Genomic DNA, 25,762 nt, shown 5'->3' on the forward strand with positions numbered 1-25,762 from the left:
ACCTTACACCCCACTCCACTCCCCAAAGTAAGGGAGTAACGCAAGGAAGATTTAATTTGAAATGGAGATTATTATTTGGATTTACGGCTTTCATAATATCATAAGGGGCGTCATTTCAATAAACAGTCTCTTTCTGTTCCAGCTAACCAACTTTAATCACCAGAAATAAACTACAAGTCCCAGGATGCACTGCACGATTAACGTCAACTCGAGGACCTCGGGTCTTACCCTCGCCTGACTTAAATGGGAATTTTCGTCAATCCCAGCGAAAATTGACGTCTGTGACTTAGAACAGATTTTGGAGTATTTGTACGCCTGTGTCGGTCGAGCGTGCATTTCGGAAGGGACAGCGTGGTATCTTTCTGATTAGGCGTGGCCCCGGGCAGCCTCACCCTCTTCTGGGGCTTCCGTGCGGCGGGAGGGCTCCGTTAGTTCGCCTCCAAGATGGCGACGCTGTTGGCGGTAAATTCGGGTAGGTACGGCCGGGCCAGAAGGCAAGCTGTGGGGCAGGGTGCTGGTCCGTTCTTCAGGCAGAGACGTGGGCAGTGAGGTTCCTCGGAGTCCAGGTCCGCACTTGTGCATAGTTCCCGCTTCTCCCTAGCTTTGGGCCTAGAGTCCCGCCCCTCCCCAGTTTGAATGGCGCGCGTCGGCGCTGCGGCTCTAGCCCTAGCGTTGGGGCTTAAGGATCGAGGCACGGAGGCTTGGTCCCCTGGAACCGGGCGTGCAGTTCTCGCAGCCCAGGGCCGAGTCTGGTCCCTTCCATTCCCCACCCCATTATGTGTCTGCGGTCCGAATTCCTGCAGGATTTGCAGTTCTCCGGCAATGAGGCCGGGAGACCTGAGATATTTTTCATCCACGAGCGCAGGCTGAAAACTCGCACCTCAAAATGGACACTGGGGCCCTTCTTGGAGGTTGGGTGGGTGGGTGGGGTCCTACAGGAAGAGAGGCCCCTTAATTACGAAGCCTGCAATCCGGAAGGTGGGCCAGGAGTGCCGTGACTCCCAGCTCTGCGTGTGTGGCCCACCCCTGGATGCTCTTGTACCTTTGGAGCAGTAGATCTTCGGGGAGGGGCAGAATCTAGAAGGGAGTAAAGAAACTCTGAAAGATTTGGATTGGGTCCTCTGGGCAATTCTCAATCAGGGGCGGACCCCCCCCCCCGTCTCCATCGGGGCGTTTGAAAGAGTGGGTGCATTTTGACTGTCAACATTCCTGGGATGCACCGCTGGCTCCTAGTGGGCGGGCCAAGGATGCCAAAAGTGCTGCAGCGGCCGGAGCGGGCCTGAAAATGAAGAATTTCCTGCTCAGAATGCCTTGATTGAGCCGTACTAAACTTAACGGGCGGTTAAGAGCACGTCTGTGTGGTAAATGCTTGTAGAGGATCTCACTCAAGAGGAGTCTTTTCTGGGCGCCTTTTCTTTCCGTCCTTATACCGTCTTTTTGTTGCTGGTTTGTTCTTTTCACACGACTGATATTCTTGAAAACTTATCTAAACCTGACTTTTGCAAATCAAACCATTTCGGAAGCACTACGATAAATTGTTTTATAATAATGAATGATTATGTTTATCAAGTACCTCCTTTTTCGCAGCCACTGGACTAAGCGTTGTACTTTCATCTTATTTAGTCCCCTTTATACAACTCTGGGGTAGCTGCTATTAAACACCCCATTTTACAGGTTTGGAAATAGAGTCTTAGAGTGGTTAAGTAACTTCTCCAAGGTTATACAGCTAATGATTCGAAGCCAGTCTTTGATACTTAAACGTCTACATGCTCCTACTTAAGTAAAACCTAATTCATTTCACTACGTAATATTTCCATATATCTGAATGTTAGTAGTGAAATTACTTCCTTAGTACTGCTGTCCTGCCCTCCCACACAGATGTAAACTTAAAACAAGGCTTGTGTGTTGTATGTGTGGTTATATACTTTTCTTTAGTATGTACTTGTTTTAAGTTACTATCATTAAACATAAATCATTGAAGGAAAAGGAGTTGCCAACAGTTGCAAAGAGTATACATTGTATGACAAGGCCTTGTGGCAGGAGTGTTTAATTGGCAACGTAGAAAGGAAACTTTTTTTTTTTTTTCCTGCAGTACGCGGGCCTTTCACTGTTGTGGCTTCTCCCGCTGCGGAGCACAGGCTCCGGACGCGCAGGCTCAGCGGCCATGGCTCATGGGCCCAGCTGCTCCGCGGCATGCAGGATCCTCCCGGACCGGGGCACGAACCCGTGTCCCCTGCATCGGCAGGCGGACTCTCCACCACTGCGCCACCAGGGAAGCCTGAAGGGAAACATTTTTAAAAGCCCAGTCAGGAGAATATATTTTTTAAAAAAGTAAATGTGCAGCGAAGCAACCCAAATGCCCATTGACGAATGAATGTGTAAACAATGTGGTCTATAGATATATAATGGAATGTTATTTAGCGTTAAGAAGGAAATCCTGTCTTATGCTCAGCATGAATCAACCTTGAAGACATTCTGCTAAGTGAAGTAAGCTAGTAACAAAAAGACGAATACTGTATGATCCTACTTGTATGAGGGATTGAAAGTAATAGAAACAAAGAATGTTGGTTGCCAGAGGTTGGTAGGAGGGGGAAATGGGGAGTTGTTTAACGGGTACAAAATTTCAGTTTTGCAAGATGAAAGAGTTCTGGAGATCTGTTGTACAACCGTGTGAAAGCCCTTAATGCTACTGAACTGCACACTTCAAAATGTGTTTAAGATGGCAAATTCTATATTATGTGCTTTTTTACCATAATAAAAAAAAATTAAACATCTCAGAGTTGTAGAAGGGGGAAAAAGTAGAGGTAGAGTTTGAAGGCCTATGCCTGAGTTTCAGCGGCATGATTTACTAGTATTGTGACCTGTATCAGCCCGGCTGAGTAGACCTACAGGCTTGTGAGTAAGCAACCATTAACACTGACAATCCTTGGATGGCTGTCTGGTCACCCCTGTCCTGTTCATAGCATTGTCTATTTCAGACCTTTTCCACACTCCTCAAATCTAGTCTCCTAGTCACAGAGAAAATAAAAGCCAACAGGCATGAACTCTTTTTTTCACGCTTGAACCTACAAACCTAGATATATCTGCACTCTTTGGAGTCAGTTTCCCTGTGTCTTCCTGTCTAAGGTAAATCCTGCCCTTTACACTCTTCTCCCCATTATCCCCTCCTCTCTCTTTTGTTCCTTTTCTTTCCACTAATTGCCCAAATCTTTATCTTGATCTCATGCCTCATTCCAGTTACTGTCCTCTTGCTCCTCTTCACAGTCAAACCTTTCAAAGATTCATCAGTGTTCAGACTCTGTTGCCATACCTTCTCCTCCTCTACCCACTCTAGTCTGTTCCCATCCTCCTGAACAGCTCTCAACATTTACATGCTTTTCTGTTTCACTAAGTCCACCAGACACTTGAAATCTATCTCACTTGATCTTTTAGGGTAAAGACCCAAATCCTTAACATGGGCAGGTAAGCCCTGCATGGTATGGCAGTTGCCTCCCTTGCTGATCCCTTCTTGGTACTCTTGCTCTCTTGGCATTTTCAGGGGTTTGAGAGTGCAGCATTTCCTCTTGCCTCGGGAACCCACATGCTGTCTTCCTGGAGTGTACATCCACCACCTCCCACTCCTACTTTTTTTTTTTTTTCTTTTTTTTTGCGGTACGCTGGCTTCTCACTGTTGTGGCCTCTCCTGTTGCGGAGCACAGGCTCCGGACACGCAGGCTCAGCGGCCATAGCTCACGGGCCCAGCCGCTCTGCGGCATGTGGGATCTTCCCAGACTGGGGCACGAACCCGTGTCCCCTGCATCAGCAGGCACACTCCCAACCACTGCGCCACCGGGGAAGCCCCTCCCACTCCTACTTTTATCCTTCACATTTCAGCCCAATTATCACTTGTTCAGTGAATCCTTCCCTTCCCTGATCTCCCTGGCTAGGTCACATTCCCCTATTATGTGATCGTTGCCCTGGGTACTTCACCTTCATAGCACATACCATAATGGATATTGCCCTTATGTATGACTATATGGTAAATGTACTTCCTCACTACACTGTGAGCTTACCCATACCTAGTACATGATGAATGAGTGAATAAATTTGACTTGCTGGAGGTATTCCTAAAATTTAGGAAAGTAAATGTATTCCTCAAACAAGCAAATGACTTATGTTAAAAATACATATTTAGTAATTTGGAAAAATTATAGCCTCCTTTCATCTGTAATCAATAACAGGGAGATATTTACCAAAATTAGTCAAACCAAAGACAAAATGAATATAAATCTTTGTTGCAACTACCTTCTGTGATGTGTTGATGTTAATGATGGACTCAGGAGGCTGGTATCTGTGGGGTTTTTTAGTGTAGATTTTTGATCTGTTATTGGATGCCTCCCCACAAATGGGGGGAAGTGGAATTCTCTCTAGAATTCACTGAGCTTATTCAAACTAAGTATGTATAGTGCAAAGAAAGTTATTCTTCAGGGGTTCTATTGAGTATTACTTTTATAGACAGTTTACTTTTGTTCGCTTTTTGTCAGGTTTTAAAAATACCTGTGGTAAGGCAAGTTTCACATTTGCCTACAAGTCATTTTTGATAACTTTCCTTCATCCCCTGTGCCAATCAGTTACCAGTTCTGACTCTACCAACAGACCTTGCCTTTCTACTTTACTGCCCTCATCCTGGTTAAGGTTCCATCACCTCATGAGTAGCTTACCTACCCAACATCCTTGGGTCCTGACACTTCATATTCTAGTTAGTCCATTGGTCACACCATTGTCCAATTTCATTTTGTCATCTACTACTTGAAACATTCCCATTTACTAACAGGAAAATTTCCATCTTGGCCAGGAATACAAGGCTCAAACCTACTCTGTCCTTTGCAGCTGGAAAGAGCCAAGAAGATGATCTCTAGGGAAGTCAGTTAGTCACCATCCAACTAGCACCTCACAGGCAGTCACCAGGATCCAGGGTCAGGTCCTCATTTTGGCAGGCCTGGAACTGTGATGTTTGTTAGTGTATCCACAGTTGAGTAGATTCCAGTAATTGATGCTCTCTGATCACATTGGGAAAAGACAGATATATAAACCAGTATGTCAATTAATTGATCTTTAGTGGGAAGTACATCTGCATGGATACTCATTTCATCAGCACATTTTTAATTCTAGAAATTTATATGACAAGCTATATTTTTCATTAGAAGATTGGCAAGTTTAGGATCAAAACAGGAGAAGCAACGTAGGGAGTTGGATGGTTGTCTCTATGTAAGGTCTAGACATGGTGATTCCCATTCCTCCACATCCCCACACCAAAGACCTGATGCAAAACTTCCTGCTCTGCCCTTCAGATTAGGTTAGAGTCTTCCTTTTATATGTTCACATAGCACTCTGTACCTCTCCCTTAGACTGGTAGTTCTGTTTTTTTTTTTTTTTTTAATTTTTATTTTTGTCTGTGTTGGGTCTTCGTTGCTGTGCGTGGGCTTTCTCTAGTTGCGGCGAGTAGGGGCTACTCTTCGTTGCAGTGCGCGGGCTTCTCATTGCGGTGGCTTCTCTTGCTGCAGAGCACGGGCTGTAGGCGCACGGGCTTCAGTAGTTGTGGCTCGCGGGCTCTAGAGCGCAGGTTCAGCAGTTGTGGCCCATGGGCTTAGTTGCTCCATGGCACGTGGGATCTTCCTGGACAAGGGCTCGAACCCTTGTCCCCTGCATTGGCAGGCGGATTCTTAACCACTGTGCCACTAGGGAAGCCCTGGTAGTTAGTTGTGTTTTGAATCCTGCATTTAATGCCTGTCTTTCTTGTCAGTCTATAAGTTCTCTGAGGCCTGGGATCCTGTCTGTCTTGCTTGCTCTGTAGTCCCTGGCACATGCATGACCCTCAGTAAATGTTTGTTGAGTGAATGGCTGATCCAGCTTGACTGGTTTAGTCTGTCCTCTCCCTGTACATCCTTTTTTTTTTTTTGCGGTACGTGGGCCTGTCACTGTTGTGGCCTCTCCTGTTGCAGAGCACAGGCTCCGGACGCTCAGGCTCAGCGGCCATGGCTCACGGGCCCAGGCGCTCCGCGGCATGTGGCATCTTCCCGGACCGGGGCACGTACCCGTGTCCCCTGCATCGGCAGGCGGACTCTCAACCACTGCGCCACCAGGGAAGCCCAACCTGCACATCCTTTTTTAAAAAAAAAAAATTTGCCCAGTAAATTGCCTTCTTCTGACAACATTGTTCATAAGATTGTAATGCATTTAGTTAGGTTATCTTGCATGTCATTCTGACTGTTCTGGTGACTTTAGTGGGATTTGTGTTTTCTCAGATGGCAGTTAAACATGTTTGCAGACCACCCTTTACGGTTTAAGCTATAGTTCATCTGTTGAGTGAGTGAGTGGTTTTGATTAGTTTCTCTTTCAGAGTCTTTATAAACACAGGGGTGCCATATCTGATTGTTTGCAAACAGAAACTTTGGGCTTCCAGGTCGTGTTTTTCTAACCATGCTTAGTAGCAAAAGCTCTCTAACTATTACTTATTATTGTTATTACCTTTACAAAGCAAAATGTGATCCTTTTTATATGAGTTTACAAAAGAATTCCATATTTCTATGTTGTTTTTTAATAGCTAGTGTCCCAGCCAAAACAAAAACTTATTCTTTCAGCTTCCAAGTTTTATAGAATCTGATTTTTTTCCCCCGTATTCTTGCTTTTCCTCTAGATGATAGGGAGGGAAGGAAAGGCAGTTACATTTATTGAGTGACTATGATATGCCAGACACTATATTGTATATTTTACCTAGTTTATCTCATTTAATTCGTTCAACCCTATGAAGCAGGTGATCTCCCCATTTTATATAAAAGGAAACTGAACTTCAAAGAGGTTATTTTCTCACTCCATGTCACGTAACTAATATTAAGTGACAAAACCAGGTTCAGCTGATATTCCAATTTAAAGTCAGGATTTACTTTATATTAAGTTAGGTAAAATGACGTTTATATTATTGCTTGTGAATTCTAATATTCTTTTATATTAATCTTTGGTTTGTATATATAACTCCTTATATTTAAGAGTAGCTGTGAGCAAAAAAAAAAAAAAGGAGCTGTGAGCATGACTAAAATGTATAGACGATAACCTTACCTTATTTTCCAAATATATGTTTTATTTGATGCTGATTTTTATTTTTTTTCTTTAAGCTGCTAGTCTGTGGGGTCCTTACAAAGACATTTGGCAGACTGTGGGAAATGCTCTTTGGAGAAGACAACCTGAAGCTGTTCACCTTCTTGACATGATTTTGAAGAAACACAAACCTGACTTCATCTCATTGTTCAGAAACCCAGTAGGAAATTTTCTTTTTTTGCTTCTTGGATTTGCTTTTTCCTTTAAAGATTGAAGGAGCAAGTAAATTCTTAATGCATGTAAATGAAATGTTACTTGTTCTAGTCCATTGATTCAAGTTTTTTCTAAAAATGGAAGTTTCCTGGGAGCAATTATTATCTTTTTTCTCTTCTCCATAGACATTAATATTGTATTTATCTCTAGCTAGGAGATATCTTAATAGTATTTGAATACAATTTAGAAAGTTCCGTATATTTCAGAAATATGAGCCTCCTTGGAATTTCTGACTTATAGTTAATCTGTCTAAGCTTAGTAAGATTGATTATTTTATTTATTCCCAGGTACACTTCAACATTTTAACTCTTCATAATGCTATGTAAGTTGTGTTAGCAGTTAATTCTTACATATTGTTAATCACTGCATCTTGACGTACTTTTCAACCAGGGATAGAGTACTTCAGTGGCAGGGATTCATATTTGGAAGCTCCTTTCCCTGCTGCTTGACAATTTTTTTTTATAGACCAGCAAGACCATCTAAGAACTATTTAAGAGCCCTAGCCTGGGAGCCAGTTGAGCTGAGTTCCAGTCTTGGCTCTACCACTAAAGAGTTGTATGACCACAGGCAAGTCACCTGACTTATCTGGGCATCAGTTTTTCCATTCTGTTAATAGAGCAGTTGAATTAAATGACTGTGTGGCATTTTTCAAGGTGTAAATACCTAAGATTTTATGATCTATCAAGTAATTCTATACTATATGTTATTTGTTAAATATTTGCACCAAGTAAGCCTTTTTGCAAATAAGACTACATTTTAAAATAACATACTAATAAGCTATCATTAGCCCTACTAATTAATTCTATAATTTTTTTCGATTTGCTATTTCCCACTTGAAGATTTATTGTTTTTATATTTATTAAAGATATACTTGGAAAGTTTCTTAGACATTTGAAAAATAGTATGCTATTTTGTGTGATTTCTCAACATTTTTTAGTTCAGAGTTTAGCAGAAGCAGTTATTGAGAAGGTAATAACAGTATAAAAAGTTGAAAGTGATGTAAAATGTTACCTCATAAAGGTCTAACTATATCTGATAGTTAGACCTTTATCTGATAAGCAATGCTCCTGTTTGTCACTTTACCATACTGCCTTGTGAATAAACTTCTCTAGGTAACAATTTACCTTGTCTCCATGTGCTATTGTCATTACATGATCCTATTTATTTATTTTTATTGTTGTAGCCCAAAAATGTTCAACAACATGAGAAGGTTCAGAAAGCCAGTACAGAGGGAGTTGCTATCCAGGGTCAACAGGGAACCCGACTTCTTCCTGAACAGCTTATTAAAGAAGCCTTTATCCTCAGTGACCTTTTTGATATTGGAGAATTGGCAGCTGTTGAGCTTCTCCTTGCTGGTAGGTTGACATTTAACTGAACCTATGGTAAGGTAGTACATAAATGTAAAATTATTCACTTGTAATTTAAAATATTATATCATTTAGATTCCAAAATAGTTTCTAAAGATGTAGTTTATTTGATATTCAGTGTTTCCTTTTGTTTATCTTTGACTAATGGGAAGGCTTTAGTTTAGTGATTAGAGTTGTTAAAGGAAATTTAACTGTTTTAAGATAGACTTTTTCATGGTAATTGACTAGCAAAGAATGACTGCATCTCAGAAGTTTTGTAGCAGAAAGCATTTATTGTCATATAATGAGTAAGAAGGTAAGGTCACTGCTTTTTTGGAGTTTCTTTTTGAGGGGGTGATTCAGATAATGAGTAAAGAATAAGATAATTTCGATAATACTGAGTTCTAGGAAGAAAATAAAACAAGGCAGTGGGATATAGAGACATGGGGGATGATAGGGGGCACCTGTAAGTAGGGTACTTAGGGGAGGCCTCTCTGAGATTGGGACATTTGATCTGCGACCTGCATGATGACAAGATACCAGAGTTGTTGGGGAAGGGTGTTCCAGGGAGAGTAGACAGCTCAAGGTGCGAATAAAGGCCTGCTGAAGGATACAAAGACCACTGTGGCTGGAACATCAGGAACTAGGGAGAATGAAGGAAGACGAGGACAGAGCAGGAGTCGGATCATAGTCTTGCAGGCCATGAAGATTATTTGGATTTTATTCTAATTACAGTGGGAGGTTGTTGGCAGGGGCTTTAAGCAGGAGTTACAGAATCCAGAATAACTGAAATTATTTCTCTGGCTGCTGTAGAGAGAAAAGATTGAAATTTCCATAAAATAAGCAGTTCATTTTAATTATAGCAAGGGAACCATGTGAAGAAGCCAGGTGGGCATTTTAATTGAAAGAAAGTCTAATATGTCTGAAGATAGCATGTGGCTGCCAGAATCCTTTTTGACCTAAGGCTGCATTAAAAGAAATATGATATTGAGAATGACTAAGGTCGTTTTCCCGTTCTGTGATGCAGATGTTAACTGGACATGCTTGAATTTTGAGTTTAACTCAAAACTTCATTTAACAGTTATTTTTTCTGTGCATATTATGGGCCAGGCACTGTGTTAAGACTCCAGGGATATAAAGATGAATAAAACTTCAACTAGTGTAAAGGAGCTCATGGTCTAGTAATTGAGAAAGACATGGAAACCAATAACTATGCCACCATTAAGTAGATTAATGCATGGTTTAGGGATGGTCCAGAGGGGAGGCATTTAAATTGACCTCAGGTTGTACAGAGAAGTCCACAAAGATAACGAGGCTTACGGTAGTTGTTGAAAAATGAGTAGGCATATGTCAGGTGGAGTAGGTGTGTACTCAGGAAGACAGAGGGCATCTAGACAGAAGAAATCGCCTGTAAGAGGTGTGAGGCAGTGAGATGAATTTGGGGAACAGAAGGGAGTAGAGTGTAAGAGCGATTGGGCCAAGGGGCGAAAAATACCATAGGAAATGAAACAGAAACTATAGGCAAAGTAGTTCAGAAAAGACAAAGTAGAACTTATTCAAAGGAGAGCAGTTTAAAAGGGCGAGTAGGGCTTCCCTGGTGGCGCAGTGCTTGAGAGTCCGCCTGCTAATGCAGGGGGCACGGGTTCGTGCCCCGGTCCGGGAAGATCCCACATGCCGCGGAGCAGCTGGGCCCGTGAGCCATGGCCGCTGAGCCTGCGCGTCTGGAGCCTGTGCTCCGCAACGGGAGAGGCCACAACAGTGAGAGGCCTGCGTACCGCAAAAAAAAAAAGGGCCAGTGAAAGCTGAAACATAAGAAAATGTTATTTAATTTACTAGGGGAAGAAACATACAAATATTTGAAAGACTTTTTGTGAAAGAGATAAAACAATGGGTAGATGTTTGAAGTAGAGGACTTTTTTTTTTTTTTTTTTTTTTGGCGGTACGTGGGCCTCTCACTGCTGTGGCCTCTCCCGTCGGGGAGCACAGCTTTCGGGCGCGCAGGCTCAGCGGCCATGGCTCACGGGCCCAGCTGCTCCGCAGCACGTGGGATTTTCCCCGACCGGGGCACGAACCCGTGTCCCCTGCATTGGCAGTAGGATTCTCAACCACTGCGCCACCAGGGAAGCCCAAGTAGAGGACTCTTAAGACCCTTTAAACCCTAAGGTTCTGTGATTTCTTTGAACTGAACATTGGTATAGTGATTTTTGTCTCAGCCTAAACACATATGTGTTTATTTACTAAATTATTTCTCAACTCCCTTTCCTAGGAGAGCACCAGCAACCACATTTTCCTGGCCTCACCAGAGGCTTAGTAGCTGTTCTTTTATACTGGGATGGAAAGCGGTGCATTGCAAATTCCCTGAAAGCCTTGATACAGTCTCGACGAGGAAAGACATGGACCCTCGAACTCAGGTCTGTTTGCATGCTAGGATTTCAAGGGGTTAATTAGAAATTGCTTGAAGAATTATAATTTTAGAAACAAAAATTCACTTTAGTATGTATAATTTAAGTGTATAACCTAAGTTGAGTAATAAATCACTCCCTTATTCTGCCAAGAATGACACAACAGTTTAAACCTGCTTTATTTTGTTTACAAATGAAAGGTAATTCAGTTATTTATGGTTAGAAGTTTATTGAAACACAAAGATTTAAAAAGAATGGCAAGAGCTAGGTTATAACTCATCCTGGTTGTTTCCAGTAACCTAACATTATCATCAAAAGAGTGTTTGCTATATCCATGTGATGAGAAAGTATAAACATTACTGTTCATTATAACTTTATTGATTATTTTCATTACAGTCCAGAGCTGGTTTCCATGACAACACGGTTTACTGATGAGCTGATGGAGCAAGGATTGACTTACAAAGTTCTTACTCTTGTGTCACAGATTGATGTTAACAACGAGTTTGAGAAACTACAGCGTGAGAGAGGTTTAGGCAGTGAAAAACATCGAAAAGAGGCAAGGGTTCAATGACATCAATTCACGGGTTGTCTGTGTCACATCTTGGAGGCAGAAAAGTCATGTCACTTAGAACATTCTTCTAATACAGGCATAGGAAAATTAACAATGCCTAGGAAAGTGTATAGGCGGTTGTGTCCATGAAATTGACTTGCACTTGTTTCAGCCTCTTTCTAGGCACTATGTGCCATGCTAGCACTTTTTCTGGAATGAGCCCTTTAAGAAATTTTTTTTTTTTTAATTTATTTTTGGCTGTGTTGGGTCTTTATTGCTGTGCGCAGGCTTCCTCTAGCTGCGGCGAGCAGGGGCTACTCTTTGTTGCAGTGTGCGGGCTTCTCATTGTGGTGGCTTCTCTTGTTGCAGAGCATGGGCTCTACGTTTGTGGGCTTCAGTAGTTGTGGCATGCGGGCTCAGTAGTTATGGCTCGTGGGCTCTAGAGCACAGGCTCAATAGTTGTGACGCATGGGCTTAGTTGCGCCACGGCATGTGGGATCTTCCCAGACCAGGGCTTGAACCCGTGTCCCCTGCATTGGCAGGCTGATTCTTAACCACTGCACCACCAGGGAAGCCCCGAGGCCTTTAAGAAATTGTCCTATAGAGGAGGTTGGGACTTAAGATTGAGGAATTAATAGTAGGGTTTGTTCAGAATTGCAGAGGTGAGATTTTAGGGCCGCTTATGGATTCAGATACATTTATATAGTTTGCCTTTATGATATGTAGTTTACATTTTGGAATAAGATCAGGCTTCAGTGTAATTTATTTATACCGATAATCATTCATCTTTATTTCTAGGTTTCTGATCTCATCAAGGAGTGCAGGCAGTCTCTGGCAGAAAGCCTTTTTGCCTGGGCTTGCCAATCACCTTTAGGCAAAGATGACACTCTGCTCCTTATTGGACATTTGGAAAGAGTGACTGTTGAGGCTAATGGCTCGTTGGATGCAGTGAATCTGGCTCTTCTTATGGCACTTCTGTACTGCTTTGATATCAGTTTTATAGAACAAAGCACAGAGGAACGTGATGGTATTGGATTTTGTACCTATTAATACATTTATTTCAAAAATCAGATTTAATTGTGGAGATAACATTTAAGAAGGGTGATTTTTTAACAACTAAGATAAAAATAGTATATTTTATTCCTTTGTGTGTAATTCATCCATATTTGAATATTTAGATATAAGATCACATTTTTAAAGTAATTGCAGCCCCGTTAGATATTTCTGTTATCTTTTGAGGTTTTGGAATGGGAACGTGCTAAAGGATTTGCAATATATGTTTGTTGAATTAGGCATGCCTAATTTACTTGCTTGTTTTTTTTTTTTTAAATTAATTTATTTATTTGGTTGTGCCAGGTCTTAGTTGCGGCAGGTGGGCTCCTTATCTGCGGCACATGGACTCCTTAGTTGTGGCAGGTGGACTGCTTAGTTGTGGCTCGCCCGTTCCTTAGTTGCGGCATGCAAGCTCTTAGTTGCGGCATGCATGTGGGATCTAGTTCCCTGGCCAAGGATCGAACCTGGGCCCCCCGCATTGGGAGCGCAGAGTCTTAACCACTGCGCAACCAGGGAAGTTCCCCTACTTGCTTGTTTCTTTACTATTCACATTTTAAACCTTTCATTCTAAGGGAGGATAACTATAATTTTTAGTAATATATTATCTTTAACTTTTTTTTTTTCTGTGAAGTAGATAAAATTTCTCTTGGTAACCTTGTAAACAGTTACTGCTTAGAACCGAGGATCTCAAAAATGATTCCCACAAAGGAAGCTTATTGCCATTTAATGTCATAAATATTTATAATTATTCCAACAGTTGTCCGCTGTCCGCTTTTGATTGTATCATCCCCGTCTCCTTTCGTTAGGTATGTGAGGAGACCAGACACTTCCCACTCCTCTTTGGTGATCATCATTAGCCATTACAAAAGGCTTATTTAAAATAAAACTACCCCTTACCTCCAATCGAATTGTCACATAGTACATTGTGTGTCACATAACAAGCAGTACCTGTGCTTCTCATATAGGAATGCTGCCAGTTAATGCATTGGTCAGATTTCCTGTATTGAATGAAATGAATCACAGAATTAAGTAGATGTAGTCTGTTTTTATGATAGTATACTTATTATTTCAAACATTAATTATAATTAGTCATAATTTTTTGATGGGAATACTCTGACTTTCTGATTCTTAGACATTATTCCTGTATATCAAAAGTGAAAATTTCTCTACTTTGGTATAGTCGTCTATTTTTGTTTTCAGATATGATTCATCAACTTCCACTGTTGACAGAGAGACAATACATTGCAACAATTCACTCTCGTCTTCAAGACTCACAGCCTTGGAAACTGCCGGGGCTGCAAGCCACTGTGAGACTTGCCTGGGCACTGGCGTTGAGGGGGATATCTCAGCTCCCTGATGTGACAGGTAAACTGATTGTAGGTCATTTTGTTATGAGGAAATGACATATCAGCATTTAATGGCATTTCAGAAAAGGTGTTATCTTTTTCTTTTTTTTTTTTTTTGGCTGTGCCATGTAAGGAAAAGGTGTTATCTTTGACATGTATAAGCATGAGCCTAGGAAGATACCTAGAGTTGTGGTAATTGAAATTTTGTATTGAGAAGTACGGACCTTTTCCTTTTTGCTTGTCTCCCAAAAGAAATTATTTGAAAAAATTTTTCCCTTTCTTGCAGCCAGTTCTCTTTTAGCTTCTTTTTTTCCTTAAGAGTTTTAAATTTGAAATGACAGTATAACAATACTTTTACATTTTTCTTTTTGGTTTTGTTCACAGACAGACTAATTTTTCTTACATTGTGTCAGATTAAAAACTACTGTTATTTTAAATTACAGTATATTAGGTGATATTTGGTTCAATCAACAATGGATGTGGAATCTGACATCTAACAATCTGTTACCCACTATAGCATATCCTCTTCTGCTGTTTACATGCATGTAATTATCATACTAATAGTGGTTTACTCTAACAGGATGAGAGCTATGCTTTTGTTGTAATTTGAAGGCCCGAAAATTGTCATTTCTGTAGGTTTTTACTGTAAATCTGGAAAGGTTTTATTAAAGTTTACAGTCCATGTCAATGTTTCCTAGTCTTAGAGTGTCAGCAGATTCCAGTATCTTATCAATTGTATGATTCCAGAACATTTTGTTCTCTAGTCTCATGCTGTTCCCAAGTGGGCTGTGGAAAGATTTTTTTTTTTTAATTTTTGAAATTTATTTTATTTATTTTTTCTACAGCAGGTTCTTATTAGTTATCTGTTTTATGCGTATTAGTGTATATACGTCAATCCATATCTCCCAATTCATCCCACCACCACCAGCCCCCGGCCAGTTTCCCCCTTTGGTGTCCATATGTTTGTTCTCTACATCTGTCTCTATTTCTGCCCTGCAAACCGGTTCATCTGTACCATTTTTCTAGGTTCCACATATGTGCGTTAATATACGATATTTGTCTTTCTCTTTCTGTCTTACTTCCCTTGTATGACAGTCTCTAGATCCATCCACATCTCTGCAAATGACCCCATTTGTTCCTTTTTATGGCTGAGTAATATTCCGTTGTATATATGTACCACATCTTCTTTATCCATTCGTTTGTCGATGGGCATTTAGGTTGCTCCCATGACCTGGCTATTTTAAATAGTGCTGCAATGAACATTGGGGTGCATGTGTCTTTTTGAATTAGGGTTTTCTCTGGGTATATGCGCAGTAGTGGGATTGCTGGGTCATATGGTAATTCTATTCTTAGTTTTTTAAGGAATCTCCATACTGCTGGCTGTATCAATTTACATTCCCACCAACAGTGCAAGAGGTTCCCTTTTCTCCACACCTTCTCCAGCATTTGTTGTTTGTAGATTTTCTGATAAGCCCATTCTAAATGGTGTGAGGTGGTACCTCATTGTAGTTTTGATTTGCATTTCTCTAATAATTAGTGATGTTGAGCAGCTTTTCATGTGCTTCTTGGCCATCTGTATGTCTTCTTTGGAGAAATGTCTATTTAAGTCTTCTGCCCATTTTTGGATTGGGTTGTTTGTTTTTTTAATATTGAGCTGCTTGAGCTGTTTATATATTTTGGAGATTAATCCTTTGTCCATTGATTCGTTTGCAAATATTTTCTCCCATGCTGAGGGTTGTCTTTTTGTCTTGTTTGTAGCCTCCTTCGCTTTGCAAAAGCTTTTGAGTTTCATTAGGTCCCATTTATTTATTTTTGTTTTTATTTCCATTACTCTAGGAGGTGGGTCAAAAAGGATCTTGCTGTGATTTATGTCATAGAGTGTTCTGCCTGTGTTTTCCTCTAAGAGTTTTATAGTGTCTGGTCTTACATTTAGGTCTCTAATCCATTTTGAGTTTATTTTTGTGTATGGTATTAGGGAGTGTTCTAATTTCCTTCTTTTACATATAGCCGTCCAGTTTTCCCAGCACCACTTATTGAAGAGACTGTCTTTTCTCCATTGTATATCTTTGCCTCCTTTGTCATAGATTAGTTGATCATAGGTGCATGGGTTTCTGTCTGGGCTTTCTATCCTGTTTCATTGATCTATATTTCTGTTTTTGTGCCAGTACCATATTGTCTTGACTACTGTAGCTTTGTAGTATAGTCTGAAGTCAGGGAGTCTGATTCCTCCAGCTCCGTTTTTTTCCCTCAAGACTGCTGTGGAAAGTTTTTTTTGTGTTACAAGTTTTTCTTTGGCCAAGTATTTTTAAATTTTTAATAAATAAATTTATTTATTTCTTTATTTTTGGCTGCATTGGGTTTTCGTTGCTGCACATGGGCTTTCTCTAGTTTTGGGGAGTGGGGGCTACTCTTTGCTGTGGTGCGCAGGCTTCTCATTGCAGTGGCTTCTCTTGTGGAGCATGGGCTCTAGGCGCATGCGCTTCAGTAATTGTAGCATGTGGGCTCAGTAGTTGTGGTGCACAGGCTTAGTTGCTCCATGGCATGTGGGATCTTCCTGGACCAGGGCTCGAACCCGTGTCCCCTGCATTGGCAGGTGGATTCTTAACCACCAAGCCACCAGGGAAGTCCCTGGCCAAGTATTTTTTATATTAAAGCTGGTAGATGGAGAATTAGACATTTACAATCATGTACAAATTCTGTTTCTCAGCTATACCTCTTACTCATTTACAAGTCTTATTTCAGTACTTTTCTGGCATAAAATTACTGTGTACTTTTAAGTAGCTATGTGATAGTTAATCAAATTCATATACTGTAAATTACTGTACCATTGGCCTAATCTTGAGAGGCACAGTAGAAAATACTATATACTTCACTAGATAAGAATAGGAATCCAGACCTAGTTTCAAGTCCTAGATCTTTGGCTACTTAATCTCTTTAGTTTTACATGCTCATACCCTTTTATAATCTTTAAAATTAGGGGTATTATAATGAATGTTTTTCTTTTTTTTTGGCTGTGCTGCATGGCTCGTGGTATCTTAGTTCCCTGACCAGGGATTGAACCCAGGCACTCAGCAGTGAAAGCGTGGAGTCCTAACTACTGAACCACCAGAGAATTCGCTATAATGAACATTTTAAAGTATACATTTTTATCTCTTAATTTATATTTTAAAAATTACTAGAAAAGATGAATAGCTTATGTTGCAGAAATGGTCATTTCTTGAAATAATCCAGATGAGTTTTAACAAAGATGTGAATTTTGATAAATTAGTTCCTACTCTTTTTGTAGACTTCTGGACATTTTATAAAATATGTTTATTACATTATTTTATAAAAAGTGTGTTTTGAATTTTACTAAACTGATTAAAATTTTTATATACTGTTTTGAGACGATAGAACTCAATTTACATTAAGATATTAGTGTGCTTTATTACCTAAGTAAGTAGTCTTCAAGCAATAGTTCTTAATTTCAGTATTTCTGAATTCAAGTGAAGTCTTGGAACTAGTTATTAATATTTAATTAATATTAATAATTAATAATTTTAGTAATCATTACTGTTAGTAGTAATAAAGAATTAAGAAACTATTTTGTTCTCAAGGAGTTTGTATGATATGGGTAGATATGCAGGCTTTATTTCAAAAAAACAACACATAAACAAAAAAAGGGAAAAACCAACCAATCTCTTTTCCTCTGGTTGAGACTATCCTGGTTTATATCTATTCCTGACCCTTTTAAAGGCATTGAAAGTGTACTTTAAGTAACAGAATGTATTTGGTCTCTATGACAGTGAAGCAGAATAAGCTATTTAACATTTCTTTTTCGAAGACAGATTATCACAAAATTACCTAGTAATTTTTAAAAAAAATATATTTATTTATTTTTGGCTGCGTTGGGCCTTCGGTGCTGTGTGCGGGCTTTCTCTAATTGCGGCGAGCGGGGGCTAGTCTTCATTGTGGTGCAGGGGCTTCTCATTGTGGTGGCTTCTCTTGTTGTGGAGCATGGGCTCTAGGCGCGCAGGCTTCAGTAGCTGTGGCACGCGGGCTCAGTAGTTGTGGCTTGCGGGCTCTAGAGCACAGGCTCAGTATTTGTGGTGCACGGGCTTAGTCCCTCCGTGGCATGTGGGATCTTCCCCATCCAGGGCTCAAACCTGTGTCCCCTGAATTGGCAGGCGGATTCTTAACCACTGCGCCACCAGGAAAATCCCTTAAGTAATTTTTTTATCGCTCTCGATGTTATTGCGAAGAGTCGATGATTTTCTAATGTACTTTTTCTGTAGTTCTTTGGGGTTTGTGAGTCAGTTACAGTTACACACTGTCTTATTTTGTGTACAGAACATATTAGAAGGTTGAGAAGAGATCTGAATTTTGAACTATCAGCAGAATATTTTGAGATATTGTAATCTAGTTTAGTAATTTTTCCTCCATGTGCTCTTTTTCTAAATATGTTCCTAGCTCTGGCTGAATTCACAGAAGCAGATGAAGCAATGGCAGAGCTCGCAATTGCAGACAGTGTTTTCCTGTTCCTCACTGAATCCGTAGTGGTGTCAGAAAACTTCTATCAGGAGGAATTTTATATTCGTAGAATCCATAATCTCATTACAGATTTCCTGGCACTTATGCCAATGAAGGTAAGTGTTATAATGTAGGATGAGTAGTAGAAGAATTTTATAAAATAATTTAAAATTGACTAATTAACCAACTTTATGTTTTGGAAACTAATAAAACCTTTTACTGTAGACTAATATTTGGCAGTAGTTGTTATGTTACAGCTTGTGAATTAGTTTGTGATTTATGAAAATGAAATAATGTAAGACCCATTAACTGAGAACAAGCTAAAAGGAAGAAATATTTGGCATTGAGAATTGTTTGTAATGAGAAAATAATAGGCAAATGAAAATGCTTCTGTGGGGAGCAAATTATTAACTTCATGCTACCCTGGAGAATCAGTGCTAAGGTTGTCTTATTTAATGCCTTTTATACATGATTTGGAAGAGGTATAGTGGAGACTCTCCAGTTTTATAGTTTCATAGATAATTGTTTAGACTCTTAATTATAGTGTATAAATAGACCTCCACATAGATATGGGTAAAGTGATGGGTTTAAGACACTAATGCAAAGGTTGCTTTTTTCTTTTTTTTTTTTCTTAATAACAGGGCCCAGGGGCCCTGCCTACCTTTAGTGAGGTTACATTTGAATAAAGTGCTCAAGCTATAACATTGATCCAAAAAGGAATTCTTAGAGCCATTTCAGACAGTTCCTACCTAGCGTATGTTCTTTGTGCCATTTTGTGTCAAGGAAGCCATCAGAGTGGTGGCAGGAAGTAAAGGAGGGGGTAAAGTCCTATAAAACTGCCTTTTGTGTGTGTGTGCATAAAAAAAGCACCCGAAGGGTCTACACTTATAATTCCAATGTGCAGTTCTGATATCATACCTACTGAAAAACATAAGGCAAATGGAAAAACTACCCAGAATGGTAGCAAACAGGGAATGAAGTGCTTACTCGTGACATAATGAATCAAGTGTTCATTGAGTTTCTCCTGTATTCCAGGTAACCATGCTAGGAATTGTGAAGAAAACAAATAAGTAGGAGATTGATTCCCTGCCAGCAAAGAATATATAGTCAAGTTCAGCAGTCCCCAACCTTTTTGGCACCAGGGACTGGTTTCGTGGAAGATAATTTTTCCACGGAAGCGGGGGGAGGGGGTTGTGGGGGATGGTTCAGGCAGTAATGCGAGCGATGGGGAGCGGCAGATGAAGCTTCTCTTATTGCCCGCTGCTCACCTCCTGCTGTGCGGCCCGGTTCCTAACAGGCCACGGACCACTACTGGTCCACGGCCTGGGGGTTGGGGACCCCTGGTGTCTAGTTGGAGAAATGAGATATACACAGAAAAATACAGGTAGTAACAGTAAGTAAATGACAGGTATAGACAGTAAATTACAGTGGATTTCTTAGGCTAAGGATAGCTCACTTAGGACTGGAATAGTCAAGGAGTGTTTAACAGGTAACTTGAGACCTCATCAGCCTTGAAGGATATGGTAGATGAACATCATAGAATTTTGGAATTGGAAGAAATCCTTTCATTTTACATTTGTGGAAATGAAGCCTTAGAAAGGGTTAAGGCTTTAACTTTTTCCTAGTTATTAGTCCAGAAGGGACTTTTACTATGGAAAGATAGTGGTCATCTGGAAGGATAAAGGCTGAGAGGAGTTTGAATAAACAAAGTCATATGTGGCTTGAATAGGGTAAACAATGAACTTACTCACACAATTTTGGGACACTAGAATTTTGTTAATAGATATAGTACTATTTAGGTTATCTATGTCTTCTTAAATGAGCTTTGAAGATTTGTGTCTGTCAGTGAATTTGTTTCATTCCAGTTATCAAATCGATTGGCATAAAGTTATTACTAGTATTCCTAATATCATACTTTTTATGTCTGTATGATCTGTAGTGATGTTTCTTCTTTCATCCCTAATATTGGTTAATTTGTGTTTTCTCCCTTTTTTCTTAACCTGGCTAGAGATTTATCAATCTCATTGATCTCTCCAAGGAGCCAGCCTTTGGCTTTATTGATTTTCTTATATTTTCTTTCACTGTTATTGATTTCTGCTTTTATTATTTTTTCCTCTCTGTTTGGGTTTTAATTTGCCCTAATCATTTCAGTTTTTTACCGCAGAAGCTTAGATTATTGATTTGAAACCTTTATTTTTTTCTACTATGGGCATTTAATGTTATAAATTTATCTGTGATTTCTGTTTTAACTGGGTCACACAAAGTTTGATATGTTGTGTTTTCATTTTTATTCTATTTAATGTATTTTGTAGTTTTCCTTGAGACTTCTTTGATTGCTGAGTTACTTACAAGTACATTGTTTAATTAGCAAATGTTTGGGGAGCTAGTTTTGCTCATTACATGACTATAGTGGTGGTATTAGTAGTTAGTAGGTAGTACCAGGGATGCTAAATGTCCTGTAATGTTTAGAATCATCCAACCTAGTGAAGATGTATCCTACCCAAAATGTCAGTAATTGAGAAACACTTTAGTTAAAATTAACTTATCTGTAGTGGAAAATGCATTGAAGTCTTAAGATATTATAAATTATGATTAATAATATTGCAGTAAAATTCCTAGCATATTTCTTCACATTATTAAAGTGGAATAGATATTTAAACAATATTTTTCTTTTATGTAATCACTTTTAGACAGTTGCCTGATTTTCTCATTTCATTATTATTAACCCATATAATAAATTTACATATAAACTATATAATAAATTTAATAGGTGAAGCAGTTGAGGAATCGGGCAGATGAAGATGCTCGAATGATTCACATGAGTATGCAGATGGGCAACGAACCCCCCATTTCACTTAGAAGGGATCTGGAACAATTAATGCTCTTGGTAAGTTGTTATATTGGATGGACTATCATCTCCCTCTCTCTGTTATTTTTTCCCCACCTTTGGAAAATTTCAGATCTAATATCTTAAATATACAAGTGAATTCAATAAAAATGTAAATTTTTATTTAAAAGTAATTTGAGTTACAGGCATTTTCCCACAATCTTTGTTTACTGTTTGCAGATTGGTGAGCTATATAAAAAGAATCCTTTTAATTTGGAGCTTGCACTAGAATACTGGTGTCCCTCAGAGCCTCTTCAGACTTCCACTATCCTGGGTTCTTACCTTGGGGTGGCTCATCAGCGACCCCCTCAGCGCCAGGTGAGCTCCTAGTTTTTCTACTTTTGTACTGTGGGATGGTAACTGGAAATCTTAAAAACATGAAAAATGGTATTTCCTGCTGTTATTGCTGTTCATGCAAATGAACACTATTGTAACCTTTAGACATTTATACTTTTTCCTTTTATTTAAGGAAATTGAAACTCTTAAATTGATCTGATCATTTTGGAGTTTATATAGTCAGCCTTTTATTAGATACTAGCTATGCATCGAAGCATTAGACACAGAAAAGTGTCTAGTTTCTTTATGAGTCACTTACTTGGATTTAATTAGTATTTATTAACTTACTCTGTCCTCTATAGGCATGACAAAGAATATACATCATTCTTAGCAAGTTGAGGAAGATAGGAGAGGTAAAAATACTACAGGAAAAAGGCTTAGAAGTTATAATTAATGACAGAATGCCTATGAGTCAGTAGATAATGTAGGAAAAAGTCCATTGTATATCCTGTAGTAACTAAAGGATGCTGTGCAGCAGCAAATCAGATGGATTGCCATATCTGTCTTCATCTCTTTGGGATTTTCTGTTCTATATGTTTTCATGCCATATAATACAATTTTCATTTATGCTAGCTAGAGTCTAAGATCAGGACCCCCCCTTTTTGTAACTGTATTTCTTACATTTATTGTTTCACTTTTTTCCATTTAAAAAGTTTTGGAGAAGGGTTTATTAAAAGTTTATAAATATTAAAAGAAATTTCCATTATGAAAATTTTCAAACATATGGAAGAGAGAATAATTATAATAAACACCCAACATCTTAATTTATTTTTATTTTTTTACAGCAAATGCCCCTTTCCATTTAATCATTTATTTATTGACTGCGTTGTGGTATGTGGGATCTTAGTTCCCAGGCCTCAAACCTGTGCCCCCTGCAGTAGAAGGGTGGAGTCCTGACCACTGGACTGCCAGGGAATTTCCCCAGAAGAATTTCTTTTTTTTTTTTTTTGCCTTGCGACTTGTGGTCCCTTAGTTCCCCAACCAGGGATTGAACCTGGGCCCTCAGCAGTGAGAGCATGGAGTCTTAACCACTGGACCACCAGGAAATTCCCCAACATCTTAATTTAATAGCTGTTAACATCTTGCCATGTTCACTTCCACTCTTGTTATTTCTACTGCTTTTATTTTGCTGGGTTATTTTAAAGTAAATTATAGGCAGCATGACCTTTCACCTCTCACTGGTTAAGTTAGTATCTCTTAAAAATAAGGATATTTTTTCTGTATAATCATAAAATTGTTATACCTAACAGATTTAACAATAATTTCCAGAGATCTGTAACATTTTTCGTTCTGAGTTCCAACTAATTAGTCTGAATAATATGTTTAGTTGTTGATAATAGATTTAAGGCATAAGCAAGAGAAAAGAGAAATCTAAGAAGTAGACTTAGAGAACAGGAGTGTAGGAACATGTATTGGCCAGAACACAAAACAGAATATGTTTAGGTTACTATAAAAAGTTCTTTCAGGTTCCTAGATCTTCATACTAAATTTGACTGGGATTTAGGAACTCTGGGTTCTAAGTGTACCTTTGAATTTGCTAGTTAATTTTAAATGAGTAAATTTCTTCAGTTGTTTTACATATTTAGAATGTGAGTAGTCTTACGTTTTGTGACATTACGATGTTTATAAAAATATACTTTATGTTCACAAAGATATTCTATAATTGCATTAAATTGCTAATGACAAACTTGAAAATGCAATTTTTCATAAATAGAATACCAGATTATTTTGTCTTGGGTGGGGAGTTAAATGAGAGTACATAATTCATTTTAGTTCATATGTAGTCTTTATTAGCTAGTCCATGTTGGCTTAAAGTTAGGATATGCTTTATGTAAACTGTTGGTTTTTCCCTATTTCAGGTTGTCTTGTCCAAGTTTGTTAGGCAAATGGGTGACCTGTTGCCTCCAACTATTTATATTCCTTATTTGAAAATGCTCCAGGGATTGGCTAATGGGCCCCAGTGTGCCCACTACTGTTTTAGTCTACTCAAAGTCAATGGTAGCAGTCACGGTAAGAAAAATCTAGTTGTTGTCTAAGTTTGTTGTGACATTCAGTATCCTTCTACCTATTAAAGCATATTGGTTATATGTGCTAGGTTCTACTGGGCGTATACGTTATTTTTATAACAGAGAGAAGCCCACTGCTGGTTTTATGTACGGCGATGCTTTGATTATGGTCTCACAGACTGGAGAGTTACCATTTGCTTTATAAAATACAGTTCAGTTTAAGAAATGAGAATTAATATACATTTTTAAGAACACATCTGGTGCTCAAAGCAAAATATACACCTTTGCTACATAAGTTTGATTTCTTTATCTTCATAAGTCCTTATTTTCTAAATTTCTGTTCTTACAGTTTTTCTCTCAACCCTCTCCCAATTTCCTCACTTAATTTTCAGACTTGAGTCTGGTTACACCAAAAATAGTGCAAAAGGGAAGAGAAAGAAATATTTATTAAACACCTCTGTCAGGTAGATATTATTACTTCGTTTTTACATGTGAGGAAACTGAGGTTTAGCAAAGTTAAGTAATTTACCGAAGGTCACGAGTCACAGGGAAGCCATGATAGGAACTGAGATCTGTCTGGCTCCAAGACCTGTGTTTTGACTATTCTGTCAAGCCTTCCTTGTCTTATCTGCTCGGCTTTTGCTCTCAGTGCTTGGCATGTAATAGAGTACTGTAATTTGCAAATCTAGATTGTAGTTCTCTCTCTCTTTGGGAATTTTATTTAAGCTCAACATTTGAGAACTACTCATGGGAAAAGCAGCCTTGTATAGTTACATGACAACACAGAGTACTGTCCTGGATTCGAAGTAGGTAACTGACATCCAAAGTAATTTACCTTTGCATTACATGGTCACCACCCAGTTTTAGTCCCAGGGATAAACTGATCCAGAGTTTAGTTTAAAGAGGGTTTCTAACCCATTTTCAACACACAGCTTATCTAGGACAAAGGCAAACAAAGTTTATTGTTTTAAATTTATTTTCTTCCTCCATTTCCAAGCAAATGCTTAGACAATTTTGAAAGGAAATTCTATGCTGTGTCTCTTTACAGTTGAAAATATTCAGGGGGCAGGCGGCAGTCCTGTTTCCTGGGAACATTTCTTTCACTCCTTGATGCTTTACCATGAACACCTCCGGAAGGATCTTCCAAGTGCAGATAGTGTCCAGTACCGTCACCTTCCTTCACGTGGCATCACCCAGAAGGAGCAGGACGGGTTGATTGCTTTTTTACAGCTCACATCTACCATCATTACTTGGGTAGGTAACCCACCCACCGCATGTGAGAATGTAACTTTGTATTCTAACACAGTGGCATTGTAAGGAGCCCCCAAGTTTCCTTATAATGCTTGAAGTTTATGAGTGATAAATTTAGCATATATATTTGGCATTCTGTTCTTTTTTTTTTTTTTTGGGGGTTAGTATTTTATGCTATTCTGTTCTTAAGTTCTTTGTTTCTTCACCTTTAGAGGGTGTAGTTCTGGTAGCCCCTGCTTACTGCCATAAATGTGTATGAAAATAATAGCCTAAGCCTGAAAGAAAATAATCAGAAGGGCAAATAAGAATGAGCTGTTGGGGCTTCCGTGGTGGCGCAGTGGTTGAGAGTCCGCCTGCCGATGCAGGGAACGTGGGTTCGTGCCCCGGCCTGGGAAGATCCCACATGCCGCAGAGCGGCTGGACCCGTGAGCCATGGCCGCTGAGCCTGCGCGTCCGGAGCCCGTGCTCTGCAAGGGGAGAGGCCACAACAGTGAGAGGCCCGCGTACCACAAAAAAAAAAAAAAAAGAATGAGCTGTTGGATACACATCCTTCTAGAAGGTTTCCTAGCATAGGTGTGGATATATAGGTTCTTGTGTATATACATATATATATACACATAAAGAGTATTTTTAATTAAAAAGAAAATTTACTGAATATTTTTTCTCTCTCATATATACATATATATATATATATCATATCTTCTTAATCCATTTATCTTTTGATGGACA

General features: G+C 39.3%; 1 protein-coding gene across 2 annotated transcripts in view; it reads left to right on the plus strand.

The window, feature by feature from the left end:
* Window positions 1-443: 443 nt before the first annotated feature.
* The window catches only part of NUP205 (nucleoporin 205), an 81,432-nt gene continuing 56,113 nt past the window's right edge, over window positions 444-25,762 (plus strand). For both annotated transcript variants that reach the window (XM_060020959.1, XM_060020960.1), the window contains exons 1-12: window positions 444-472; window positions 7,152-7,294; window positions 8,531-8,702; window positions 10,960-11,104; window positions 11,492-11,651; window positions 12,444-12,672; window positions 13,899-14,063; window positions 18,494-18,669; window positions 21,324-21,440; window positions 21,621-21,758; window positions 23,636-23,786; window positions 24,831-25,036. In XM_060020959.1, coding sequence (XP_059876942.1) covers window positions 445-472; window positions 7,152-7,294; window positions 8,531-8,702; window positions 10,960-11,104; window positions 11,492-11,651; window positions 12,444-12,672; window positions 13,899-14,063; window positions 18,494-18,669; window positions 21,324-21,440; window positions 21,621-21,758; window positions 23,636-23,786; window positions 24,831-25,036 — 1,830 coding nt within the window. In that variant the 5' untranslated portion in view covers window position 444. The remainder of the gene's footprint in view (window positions 473-7,151; window positions 7,295-8,530; window positions 8,703-10,959; window positions 11,105-11,491; window positions 11,652-12,443; window positions 12,673-13,898; window positions 14,064-18,493; window positions 18,670-21,323; window positions 21,441-21,620; window positions 21,759-23,635; window positions 23,787-24,830; window positions 25,037-25,762) is intronic.

The sequence above is a fragment of the Delphinus delphis genome, chromosome 9 (assembly GCF_949987515.2).
Source record: "Delphinus delphis chromosome 9, mDelDel1.2, whole genome shotgun sequence".
NCBI lineage: Eukaryota > Metazoa > Chordata > Mammalia > Artiodactyla > Delphinidae > Delphinus > Delphinus delphis.